The following is a 13,979-nucleotide window of genomic DNA, read 5'->3' as shown; positions in this document are numbered from 1 at the left end:
ATTGGAAAGAATAAATTCAACATCTTACAATTCTGAATATCTTTTGTATCTGCTCGGCTACACAAGAATGTTACAGCCGTTATAAACTTAACGGATTTTGAGATTATCCCTTTACGTTACGGAACAGAGTAACCTCCCGTGAAAACTCTTCTGTATCAGCATGTGAAAAAAATGGAAGAAGGTAAACACGAAGTAAAGGAGGAGGTGGATAAGGTAATGGATATTTATATTTATATGGGATAAATTGTTTAGTATGATTATTTCCGCGTGAATGTCTTTTACGTTGATAAAGATCAATTACTCCAATGTTCGATAAAGTCCAAATTTTTAATATATTCCCACGTGTTCCTCATCACCATACTAAACCATATTGACATATAGAGAGTGATGTAATCGGTATGAAATTCATAGTTTCTGTAAAAGAAGATTCACCTTCATTTTTTAAAATTATCGTTGTATTTTTTCTTACCAGACAAAAGAGTATGTACTTTATTCAATCACAGGCACTTCTTTCTAATAAACAATTATATCGAAATATAAGCAGCTGAAACCTATTACCAAAACATTCAAAATATTATATTTTCATGAGTTTATGTCATATAAACAATACATGTATTAAAAGAGGACCTTTAGGAGGAAGTTGGCTCCCCGTCATCCGAGATTTGCTGATGTTTTATAGCTGGCCAATATATTTTCTATATATTAATCTTATTTTTCAAATTTTTGTTTCAAAAATGTCCAAAACCTATGCACACTTTTTATTAAAACTTTATTATATACTTTTTGTTTAATAAGATGATTATCTCAGTTTACTAAAATGTAGTTTTCAAAGTAAGGTTGGTCCCTACTGATATATTTTGATATTTTTGTGTATAGTGTCATTTGAATTATGTTTATAATGCCTAAGAAATCAATTTCCTTCTTCGGGTAATTGCTAGAGAATAGAGATTATATCCACAGGACTCTGAATTTCAATGAATAAGCGGTAAAATGTATGGGGAGAGAAAGATCTATCCTTTTTCTACATGTTCTATATTTATACAGTGAATACATGATCAGAAAAACTGAAAAGGTATATATCTCTCTTTTCCCATAAATTTAACGGCTTATTGATAGAAATTCACAGGCCAGTGTTACATCTTGATAGGTATATTAATCAAAAAAAATATCAGTCTATAGTTATGTACTTATTTGAGGAAACGATCTATACTTTTTCTACATGTTCTATATTTATACAGTGAATACATAATAAGAAAAACTGAAAAAGGTATATATCGCTCTTTTCCCATAAATTTAACGGCTTATAGATAGAAATTCACAGGCCTGTGTTACATCTTGATAGGTATATTAATCAAAAAAAATATCAGTCTATAGTTATGTACTTATTTGAGGAAACGTCCCAGGAAAAAACCCCAATAATATGTGGTCAAAATTGTCAGGCTGAATATGGATGCACGCATGATCATTTAATTAAAAAAAAGAATAATTGACTTGTACTTCATCCCTGAAGTGAGATCGAAGTGCTTTCAATAAAAGTCAAACAGTTAAATAAGCAGTCAATGTGTTGAAAAATTCAATGGCTAAGTTACAATTCTGTGTTCGAGCTAGATCTCAGATGATTAAATTAGTTGGTTAAATCTTTCTCTATGCTATGAAGTCACATAGGGCCGGTGCTCATCTCCGGTTTTCGTGGTGCTAAGCAGATGAGAGTCATTGACTCCCCCTGGATGGGACACCAGTCTATCGCAGGTTAACCCCCAGCATAAGCCGGTACCTAATTTCAGCGTTACGTTAATGTTAGACAAGTAATGTGTGAAGCAGTTCCTGGCACTTTTATGGATTCTTCGAAAGTGCATAACTATTTTGTCTTTTTATGAACTGGTTATCTATGCATACATGTATACATGTATCTTGTCTCGTAGGCAAAGAAGCTTTCTGGATTTGAATTCTGGAGACGGACCCTGAACTCAGCCAAGTATGTGGTGGCCCCGATGGTGGATGCGAGTGAGTTGGCCTGGAGGATGCTGAGTCGCAAATATGGGGCCCAGCTGTGCTACACCCCCATGTTCCATTCCTCTGTGTTTGTCAGGGATCCTAATTACCGGAAAGAAGCCATGCAGACCTGTCCTGATGATAGACCGTTAATTGTACAGGTAGTACATTGTGATACTATCACTACAAGATGACATTTTTATTCTCAAAGTGTAATACATGTATTGGACAATGATTGTTTAGTTTTGTATTGCGTTGTTCCAGTTCTGTGCCAATGACCCCGATACCTTTCTGAAGGCTGCCCAGTATGTTGAAGATATTTGTGATGCAGTGGATCTTAACCTTGGCTGTCCTCAGACAATTGCTAAACGAGGTCACTATGGGGCGTTCTTGGAGGATGAATGGGACCTTCTTAAAAAAATGGGTAATTAATTTATGTTAAATCAATTTCTAATGCTTCTATAATTTACAAAGAGGAGAACTTATTTCACTCAATGAAAGTGCAACAAACACCTAACATACAAACCAAAATTTAGGAAAGGTCTGATTATTTTGAATTACATTCTATGTTTGTTATATCTTGTAGTTGCCTTGTGTCATCAAAAGCTGAAGGTACCCATCACCTGTAAAATCCGAGTGTTTGAGTCTAAAGAGAAGACAGTAATGTACGCTCAGATGTTGGAGCAGGCAGGCTGTCAGGTAAACACGAAACTGGACAAGCATTTCATTTTGCCATTCATACTATACTGAAAGATGTACGAGCTACATGTATGTGTGTTGTAATGTGTGTGGGGCTTAGATTATGATGATATGGTAAAGCTATACAATATTACATTGACATTGTAGTTGTTGACTGTTCATGGTCGGACCAAGGAACAGAAGGGGCGGTTCACCGGGCTGGCCGACTGGGACATCATTAAACTTGTCAGGTGAGAAATTACCTGGAGAATTGAGATTTTCATTTAAAAGCAGTGGAAGATGGCAAGGAAAGCTTGATGTATTTTTACTCAAATTTTTCTGCAGAGAGAGTGTTTCAATCCCTGTGTTTGCTAATGGTAACATACAGTATTTACCAGATGTAGAGAGATGCATCGGTCAAACAGGTGTCCAAGGTGTAATGTCAGCAGGTAAGTTATAGTACACAATAACATGCACTGAATCAAGGATGTGTTATGTATGTAAAAAATGTTATATGATTACATGAATAAACATACACAATACACACTACCGAAACCACATGAGGAATTAAAATTATACATTTTAGCATCTGTTTGCTTCCTTAATTTTAGGAGGGATAAAATGCATTGAAATGTTTATATCAAATTCTTTAAGTTTTTTTTTTAAAGAGATTATGTGACTCTTATGGTTGAATCCTGTAATTTTTAAAAAGATACTATACCAGAATCTTTTGGATGAAAATCAAAACAAAACAGCCATTTTTAGCTTACTTAAAGCTTTGCCTATCTTGTAGAGGGTAACCTTCATAATCCTGCTTTGTTTACTGGGGAAAGTCCACCCATCTGGAAAATGGCCGAGGATTACCTGGAACTGGCAGAGAAGTACCCCTGTCCTTTGTCCTACGCCAGAGGTCACATGTTCAAAATGCTTCACCACAGGTACTAGCTCAGTCTTCAATTGTTGATCATTTTATCATGGTCAAGATTTTCTGGATTTTTTTTTTCAATATATAGTCATAGTTGAAATAATGTACAGTTTTCGCTCGACTGTGTTCTGTTGTAGCCTGAACGTGCACCCTGATGTTCGGGATATAATTGCTGTGGGGAAAACGCTGGAATGTTTCAGACTGGCTACTCTAAAACTCAAAGAAAGATGTCTGGTATTAAAGACTTCTTTTTTTATAAAAGCTGTATTGATTAGTCAATCTATAAAGCAATTTACTGAACAGCTGTACATCATTTTGCTGCTAAACAAATGTTCATTTGTAACAAATAGTTACAAGGCAATAAATATCAAGTTTTATTAGCATTAATTTAGCTCATTGTTATTTTTAAGGCAGATGCAGAGAAGTATAAAGAGAATCCAGACCTGTTCCCATCAGAGTTACCTTTTCCTTACTGGATTTGTCAACCGTATGTCCGACCTAAGTAGGTGTTGTGTTTAGAATTTTGTATAGAGATTGTAGTGTTGTTGCATTCAGTAAAGAGATTAATAAAATAAAATAAAATACTGTAGTAGTGAAGAGTTGATTTATTGGCCTTAAATAAAAACTGGCAGGTCCACCATGAACTCTTATTTGAAATAAATGGGTTTTATTTTATGCTCTAGTCCGTACATCGAAGATAAAGAAAAGAAGACAGTAAAGCGCCCCCTGGAGGAGAAACTACAGTCTCCGGAGTTTGCTGGCCTGTCCAAAAACAAGGTCAAAAAACTGTTGAGGAATCCTATGAAGAAGCTGGGAAGAAACTCGGAGGAAAACTACGAGAAGTGTGTGACCTGCCCTAACATCAGAGTATGTGTCAGAGAGTAAGAATGAAATGGGATATCATGATGATTACACGTATCTAGTTTGAAAAATTAGTTTCATGCTTAATTCTTTCTTATTACTTTATATTTTCACATTTAAGTGCCTTTTCAAAAGTACTTAATGATAATAATAATTAGAATTGACATTAAATTTTGCTAAAATATTTTTTATGTCTATGCAGGGCAGAAAATGCTCTTACATGATGTGCAAGAATTGCTGTAAAGAAAAAACCTTCAGAGAAACTCTGGATTGCAAAGGTAAGGGTTTTTGTATTTTCATTGCTATAACTGATTTGCATTATATATATATATGCCGGTAGTCATACTAACTTGGGCCAATTATTTCTTCTGCCAGATAACTATACATATAGTTATCAAAATAACTATACATATAGATATCAAAATAACTATACATATAGATATCAAAATAACTACACAATCATATAGATATCAAAATAACTATACATATAGATATCAAAATAAATATACATATAGATATCAAAATAACTATACATATAGATATCAAAATAACTATACATATAGATATCAAAATAACTACACATATAGATATCAAAATAACTACACAATCTTATAGATATCAAAATAACTATACATATAGATATCAAAATAACTACACATATAGATATCAAAATAACTACACATATAGATATCAAAATAACTACACAATCTTATAGATATCAAAACAACTATACATATAGATATCAAAATAACTATACATATAGATATCAAAATAACTACACAATCTTATAGATATCAAAATAACTATACATATAGATATCAAAATAACTACACATATAGATATCAAAATAACTACACATATAGATATCAAAATAACTACACAATCTTATAGATATCAAAATAACTATACATATAGATATCAAAATAACTACACATATAGATATCAAAATAACTACACAATCATATAGATATCAAAATAACTATACATATAGATATCAAAATAACTATACATATAGATATCAAAATAACTACACAATCATATAGATATCAAAATAACTATACATATAGATATCAAAATAAATATACATACAGATATCAAAATAACTATACACATCAAAATGTAATGTTTGGATTGCCTGTACACATGGTGAATCTGATGGAATTTTTGTATTGCATTGTACATGTACATATATATATATTATTTAATTGTTCTCATTTAATTGTGCTTCACCCATTGTCAATTTCACTGTAGGTCATAGAATTGTGCTTCACACAAAGAACTCCAGCAAAGCTGCATTTGATCAGAAGAAAAGGGAAATGGAGGAAAAGAAAGCTGAAAATGGGCCAAACAAAATAACTACGGGTAACATGTGCCAACATAAAGAAATGGACTGTACTCAGAGACTGTGCAGTGACTCAGAGGACAAACTCGGGGCGGTGAACTCAGAGAACAGACTGGGAGCGATGAACTCGGAGGACACTATGGAGACAGTGGACTCCAGCGATAGGAATTGTGGTTCAGGGGACATCACTCTTACATGTGGTGACATTACAGAAACAGATGACACAAGTTTTAAAGAAGGAATGAGCTGATATTTTATATATGCCTGGCTGTATTTTTGTAGCATTGTACTGTAAATCTTGTTATCATTAAAAATTTTAATACAATCATGTATCTTTATTATGTACTGCATTTTTTAACCAAATTGAATCAGGTTTTATTATAGCATTGAATCTGATTTTTGAAGTATACACTCTCATAACTGCAGCGGTGTGTGCATACAAATTGAGTAACGCGCGTTTTGAAAATTTGTATGCACACACCGCTGCAGTTATGAGAGTGTATACTTCAAAAAATCATGATTTAATGCTTATATTTACAATTTTTCACTTCTTAATTGCCTTGTCTGCAAATGTGATTCATACCTTAAAATTCCTATCTTATCCTAAGGGTAAGTTAGTATTAATGGAAGAGCCACAGTAACAGCCACAAGCGTGAACTTTGATTTTCGCTTGTGACGTTGCAGTTTACAGCGCTCAACGTTTGTGACGTCATAATAAAACTCGTCATTTTAATCTTTGACTACTTGTTTCATTTAGATGCATTTGAAGATCACAGAATTTAATGGAAAAACACAGTAGAATGTGAATATATAGATTTCTGCTTCAAATGAAGAATCAAAAGCTTGAATTTGGGTCTTTATTCATTGAAATGTTCTTTTCCGCTTGAAAAGGAATGCTTATAATGAATTAGAGATGATGCTGATAGTACATCTTCGCTAGCCAAGGGTGACGATCCACTCTGCTACTCTTTTGAAAAGAGTAGCAGAGTGGATCGTCACCCTTGGCTAGCGAAGATGCTGATAGTAAGACCCTCTTTAGCAGTTCTTGCCATTATGAGCAATATTTCCTTTCAAAATTAATGGGGACCAAATTAATACAGAATAAAAAATAGGCTATTAATTTCATATTTAGTTATTTTATACTGCAGTGGCATTGGAAGCAAATCGAAAGGGGGTGGGGGGCTTATAGACTTATCAAAAATCTTGATGAACAAAAAGGAAAAAAATATTAAGGTCTTCGATCGGTTATGGTTATGCACGTATCACTTTGCCCTTGACTATGACAGGTTGGGACCAATCTCCCAAACAATAAATACCCCATATGCTGGATCCATGCTTGTGTTCATACCATTTCAACACTTTTTTGAAAATGAAAACTCTGCAAATGCTCCAATTTAAAAGGCAAATATAATAGACAAATACATAAAATAAAAAAGTTACTACATGTATATAGGTCCAGGGACGTATATACTATATGTCTCTGAAAAGTCCCACTATTAAAACCATCCCCATTCTCACACCTGACGATGTAAGGAGAAGGGGTGGTTTTAATCAGACTAAAAAAATGTCTGAATTCACTTCGGGTTCGAACTTTAGTTTATTCCAAATTTGCTATGCTTCGATTTGTTAAGTCATGACTTCAGCCCGCTGACATCGTAATTATCTGATAGAGTTTGATCGGGGACACGTCTAAGATGTCAGAACCAGAGTCCTGGCCAGTGAAGGTCTATATCTACGACATAAGTAAGGGGATGGCCCGGTCACTCTCCCAGGCTTTTCTAGGTAAGTCATCGTCATGGTCAACAATGTCGAAAAATCTTACATGGTTCACCTTTATTCCGTTATTAATGAGAAATTTTTGTTTTTGTTCATTTATTCGAAGATATATTTTTTTTTTCTGTGAAATTGATACTTATGTAACCCATTATATGCCATTGATCCACAGGAAAACGCATAGAAGGGGTGTGGCACACGGGAATAGTTGTGTATGGGGAGGAGTTTTACTTTGGAGGGATGGGTGGCATAGAGGCCTGTTCTCCTGTAAGTCTCTGTCAGAATAGAAGTAAAAGCCAGCTCATAAAATGCAGCCATGATTTTTTTTATCTTTTCATGTCAGAATCCCTTGATTGAGGAGTATACTTTCATTTATGTATAAACATTATCGATTTATTTCATTATAAAAATGTTACATTTTTTTCTTGTAATAACAATCATTTTAATTTTTTAAGGGAGGTACCATTCTTGGTCAGCCGGACTCCATTGTTGATCTAGGACACACACAAATACCACATGATGTCTTTCTAGGGCATCTTCATGATTTAGCGCAATCTACTTTCAGGTTAGCACATCTTTTGTAAAACAAAGATAATTTAATTATACCCCCGCTCTGAAGGAATTACCCTTATGTGTCTATCTGTCTGTCTGTTCGCCCGTCCCTCTTTCTATCTGTCTGTCTGTAACACAAAAACTCGTCAAAGATTTCTCCGCAACTATAAATTGCAGATGAATTTTTAACACACCATTTGTTAAGGCATTTTGTATGGTGGGACATATGTAATAATCGGATGTCAACTTCCTGTTAAATGACGACTTTTTTTTTTAGCCAAAAATTTTCAAACAAATTTTCTTCAAAGATTTCTCATAAACTATTTACTGCAGATGCTTGAAATTTTAACACACTATTCTGGGTTGTCTCTAAAAATTGAAGTAGAAGAAAGAAATACAAAAGTAGAAGGGGGTCTGGGGGTCTTGCTTATAGCTACATTGGGGTGATTGTGTTTGAAATGCAATAATAGCCGGATATTTAAGGCATTATATGTGGGGAAATTCCCCGCCCCCTGGGTCTTAGAGACAACCCTGCACTATTTGTTTAGGCATGCCATATGGTGGGATAAATTTTTGTACCATTCAGAGGTCAACTTCCTGTTAAATGACAACTTTGTTTATTTTGAGCCAAAATTTTCAAATAAACTTTTTCAAAGATCTCTCAGTAACTCTTTATTGCAGATGCTTGAAATTTTAAGACACTATTTGTTTAGGCATGCCATATGGTGGGACATATTTTTGTACGAATCGGACGTCAATTTCCTGTAAAATGAGGACTTGGTTTATTTTTAGCAAAAATTTTCAATCAAGTTTTCATTAAAGACTCCTCAGCAACTACCGGTATAAATTGCAGATGCTTGAACACACCATTTGTTTAAGAATGCCATATGGTGGGATATATTTTGTACCAATCTGATACCAACTTCCTGGTAAATAAAGGGTAGTCTCTAAAAATTGAAGTAGAAGGAACCCCCCCCCCCCCCCCCCCGGGTCTTAGAGACAACCCTGTAAATGTCGACTTTGCTTATTTTGCATATTCATATTAGAGCAGGGGTATCACAAGTGAGCATTGGCTCACAGATATCTTGTTTCAGTGCATATAATAATAAAGTTTTTATAACTTAACACTATCATTTCTTATTAGAATTAAATCTTTTTATTTTACCAATACAATGTTTGGGATCCTGTACTGACTTGTATCAGCTGGGGGCCATTGATAGGCATATAATCCTGTGACATAATACCTTTATGCAGGGAGGATAGTAAGATTACCCAATATACATGTAATTGATTTTACAGGCCAAGCTGTTATCATTTACTTGACAACAACTGTAACAACTTTAGTTCTGAGTTGGCCCAGTTCCTGACTGGTAATGATATCCCATCATACATCACCGGTCTCCCAGCTGAAGTCCTCAGCACGTAAGTTCCAAGATTTTAATGGATTTCTACAATTATTTACAATCCTTTAAACTTATTATTACAGTAACTGTTGGAATGATACACATCTTAGTTGTACAATTGTATGATTAAAATGTTGATACTTTGATTTGTACCTTTGGTTGTTTACCTTGTCTAGTCCACTTGGTCAGATGATGAAGCCTTGGATAGATGCAATGTCTGTGAACCCCAGTGGTGGCCATGCCCTCTTTCCCCAGGGGAATCCCCCAGTATCCCAGAATATCCCACCAAGCAATACATTCCTTACAGAGGCATCAAGTAAACAGGCAACTAGTTCAGGATCTCAGACTGGCGGCAGCTCTGAACGGGAAGCAGTATCAAGGGGATCAGGAACCAGTTCAGAGGCACCAGGGGCAACCAGTCAAAGCCCCACAGGGTCAGGGGGTTCAGATTCTCCAGGGAATTTCAGTGTGGACAGCAAAAAGGAATCTCAAGAACTTGAACCTATTATATACAAAGAGGTATATGTTTGTATTTCTAAGAAATTTTAAGTGATAGACCTAAATATAGATTATATCAACGGCAGGATTTAATCCTTTTTGCACGTATAGAACAGTAAAAGGTACATGTATACCTGTTGACCCATCTTTCTTTGATTGACTTGTTCTGATATATTTGATATAAAGTACATCTTCATCTCACACAATAAGATTTAGAAAACGAAATACATATAACTTACAGGAAATACCTTCCAAAAAGCCATTTCTGGACGACTTAAGTGACAAACTCTCTGCAAAAGAAGTCAGTTTGGTGTCAGACATGTACGATTACCTCGGGACTCCATCACCTTCATGGTCACTGTGTAAAGAACATGTTCAAACCATTCACATGGTGATAGGGGACGGACGCATGGGGGATAAGCTGAGGGGGGAGATATGTGTGCTTCTGCAGGATCTAGTGTTGGTGGAAGACTTCATAGAACTGTTACAAAATGAACCCACCAAATTAATAAACAGTGTGTTGTTACATTTCAAAGAACTAACAGACAATGTGCAGATGTCTCTTCTAAAAGTGGTAAGGTTATCATTAAAAAAAAAAGTTTCTTATACAATGTTTTAACCCAGTGTGGGTCAAACCTTACCATCATTATTGTCAGTTTGGTTAAAACCTTGAAGAGGTATTCTTTGTTGGCTAGTTAACAAACTGCTGCAGTCATGAGGTGGGACATGTCTTCCTGACCGACTCTGAGGGGGGAGAACAGTGTAACCTGAAGCTACTGTGTCCCGATGTGTGTGTAGGGGCCTTACTTCATGAAAACCAAGACATGTACAGCAAAGCTTCCTCCTTGGTCTACAACCTCTGTAGATATCAGGTATTGTTTGTAGCCCCTGGCTACCAGGTATTGTTTACAGCCCCTGGCTTTATCAGGTATTGTTTACAGCCTCTTCATATATCATAATGGCTTTTAGCCTCTAGAGTGATCAGGTTATCAGGGGGTTATTGTTCTTTTGCCTATGTACTATTGCCTTTTGTACTATTGCCTTTCAAGACATAAGGTATTGCTTGTAGCCATTTGTAGATATCAAGTATTATTTTAAATTCTTACGATATCAGTTATTGTCTACAGCACAGATACTCTGTAGATATCAGATACTGTGTTTGACCTCTGTGTTCTGGAAGTAATCTAAAGTCAATGGATGTACATGTATTTTAGTTTTGTTATAGTTAAATTACCAGATTGTTGTGTTTAGGGAGTATGATTATGAGTCAAAGTTTTCTGCTATTTCTAGATACCAGAAGATACACAGGTTGAGGTAGGGAGTGCTATCCTAGAGTGTTTACAGAAGGATCTCCCAGAGACAACAGGTAACGTACTGTTGTACACTGGTACATGTGTTTATATGTACAGTGTACACAACAAGTAATGTACTGCTGTACACTAATCTTGTACATGTGTTTAGTCTATAGATTAACAGTGCACACTTTAGTAGTGTATCACTGTACATTAGAATATGTGTATAGATGCACAGTGTGCACAACAAGTACTGTTCTAGTACATGTGTACATAGATGTACAGTGTTCATACATACACAAGAAACTTATTTTTCGGTAAATGCAGAATATGGACTCCATTTGTACATCTGGTATATACATGTACATGTATATCCTGGTGTATATGTGTACAACACAAACTGGGATGTGAGAAGTAGTTTCACAATTCTATACATATTATACTTTTCCTAAAGGTTTGTGCTTGTAATTTGAGAAAATATACAGCTGTTGACTTGTTACATTTATTTTGAATTGTTCGCTGGGTAATTATTAAGTGTTTAACTCAAAAGCTGTGTGCAGAGTTTGAAGTAAGTTTAACAGAAAAATGGTACATTTACATGTTATGTACAAGTAAATGTGACACAGAGTACTTCAAATAGCTTTGAGGTTTCTTGTCTTCTACTGTTTATACCTGGACATACATATATTGCTGTCAAAGATAAAGTTATTCACAAGTGTTTTCCCTATCAACTAGTACTTGTTTGTTTGCTCAGTAGCAAATGTTACATGTATATCTTAATTATTGATTATTTTTTTTCTCTTTTGCATTTTTCAGCTTACAACCTCATGACAGGTTTGTTACAACTGATGAAGAGTAATGAAGAAGTAAGTAAAATATGCATGTGCATGTATTTATTGACACCCATCATATGACATATAAGTTATTTACACGGTGTTGTCAAAAGTTTCAGTTTATTTTGTAAGTTTTATAGCCACTGCAACCCCCCTCTCATTAGCCATAAGATTAACTTCCAAGTTAACTACATGTACTGTAATTTCTTTATATTTCGCGAGTACTTAATTCTGTGATCTCTCTGTTTTGTATCAAATCGCAAGAATATAAAATCGCAAACGTGGAACTTTTATCTTTATTTCTCAAAGTTCTCAACTCTCAAAAATAATGGCGAGATTTTAAAATTCGCGAAGGTTGCTCCTCGCGATTTTACGCGGATATTAATTCCTCACATTTATTTACGAATCTACAGTATTCCCAAGCACTTGAGAATGAAAATTAGATACACATTTAATGTACATGTACTTTTAGCACTGGGATCTATCAATATTTGAAGTCATCACTTTTAGTTAGTTACCTACATTAATATTTAAACAGTCTCACTTGTATATATACAATACCTCTTTTTTTCTCCAGATGTGTGATCTTGCAGGAGTTGTAGGAATGAACTGCTCAGCCCACCAAAAACTGTCACCAAGGTTACGAAGTCTCTGTGACGAGGCCCAAACATTGACGGCTTTATGATATACATGTATAAGTACATACATGTAATTAATCCCCTCACAAATCTACAGCCTGTGATTCTGATGATTTTGAATATATGTGACAGAAAGAGTATTTATTCTTGTTGGCTTGACACATTCGTTTGTTTTTGTTGTTAATGAGTGCTTCAGTTGTAATGTTCAACACATTAATCAATTTAATTGTTCAATTCACATCATGAAGTCATTTTTGTACACTGAAATACTACAGAAGTTTCAGAAAGGTTGCAATTATTTGATTTCTGGAGATAAGCAGTATTACTAGTATTCAGTGAAATTGGTCATACCTCATCTTTTTCAAATGCTTGAACAAAAAACAAATTTAAAATATATACCGTATCATCAACTATTTCACACTTTAAACTTTCTCTTATGATAAATATTAAGATTTTATAACAATGCCTGATATCCAAAATAAAAAGAACATTTCCTTAATTTTAGGATAAGATGGGCATCTGTTTATTTGTTATTGTATGGATGTACATGTATCTAATGAACAACCAACCAGAGTGAAAGGATTCAGTCATCTGTTAATGCTTGCTTTTAAAATAAATTTGTACCTATTAATTGTTTTGTCATTTTATTTTTATGATGCCTCTCACCAAGCTGTGTGTTATATTCAGTAAACCATGGTTATAGCAAACACGCTTATAATGATCTGTCGTTTACAGCAAAGTGATTTTCATTCCCCGAGACTTTATTACATGTTGTAAACTTGATGGATATAACAAATTAGGCTTATAACGAAGTAAAATTATCCATCCCTGGGACTTCGTTATAAGTGTGTTTTACTGTATACTGCATCAGTATCCATCCTTCTCCTTATGCAGGAACATTTTCTGACTTGTTCTACCCTTTATTTAAAGAAAATTTATTCCTATCCCAACTTATAGTTCGGAAAATGAGTGCTGCAAAGTCGCTGCCGTTGTTACATTGTTATGAATGTCACCGATCTAATTCTTGACCATTTGATAGAATTTGTAAAAAAAAAAAAAAAAAAAAACAATGTCACAGACTTTGTTCAGATACACTGAGCTACCTGCTGCAGTGTGTTGAAAAACATTCATAAACAATATTGGACCAAAAATAGGATTCGCCATACAGGGTGTCCTTGGACTCACAAAGTTA

General features: G+C 34.6%; 2 protein-coding genes across 2 annotated transcripts; both read left to right on the top strand.

Annotated features, from left to right (window-relative positions):
* Positions 1 to 80: 80 nt before the first annotated feature.
* Positions 81 to 6,141, top strand: LOC128165247 (tRNA-dihydrouridine(16/17) synthase [NAD(P)(+)]-like). Its single transcript, XM_052829581.1, has 12 exons — positions 81 to 213; positions 1,923 to 2,153; positions 2,257 to 2,416; positions 2,579 to 2,691; positions 2,839 to 2,921; positions 3,016 to 3,119; positions 3,464 to 3,608; positions 3,733 to 3,829; positions 4,006 to 4,097; positions 4,279 to 4,462; positions 4,659 to 4,734; positions 5,708 to 6,141. Exons 1-12 carry the CDS (start codon positions 172 to 174, stop codon positions 6,046 to 6,048), a joined length of 1,668 nt encoding a protein of 555 aa, XP_052685541.1. The 5' UTR covers positions 81 to 171; the 3' UTR covers positions 6,049 to 6,141.
* Positions 6,142 to 7,392: 1,251 nt separating this feature from the next.
* On the top strand, positions 7,393 to 13,418 carry LOC128165659 (uncharacterized). Its single transcript, XM_052830408.1, has 10 exons — positions 7,393 to 7,580; positions 7,744 to 7,838; positions 8,027 to 8,136; positions 9,423 to 9,545; positions 9,703 to 10,045; positions 10,266 to 10,598; positions 10,720 to 10,896; positions 11,315 to 11,390; positions 12,133 to 12,182; positions 12,727 to 13,418. Exons 1-10 carry the CDS (start codon positions 7,493 to 7,495, stop codon positions 12,832 to 12,834), a joined length of 1,503 nt encoding a protein of 500 aa, XP_052686368.1. The 5' UTR covers positions 7,393 to 7,492; the 3' UTR covers positions 12,835 to 13,418.
* Positions 13,419 to 13,979: the final 561 nt, after the last annotated feature.

This window comes from Crassostrea angulata, chromosome 10 (assembly GCF_025612915.1).
Source record: "Crassostrea angulata isolate pt1a10 chromosome 10, ASM2561291v2, whole genome shotgun sequence".
NCBI classification, from domain to species: domain Eukaryota; kingdom Metazoa; phylum Mollusca; class Bivalvia; order Ostreida; family Ostreidae; genus Magallana; species Magallana angulata.
Note: the sequence above shows the minus strand (reverse complement) of the source record. Positions and strands in the feature narration are given on the sequence as shown.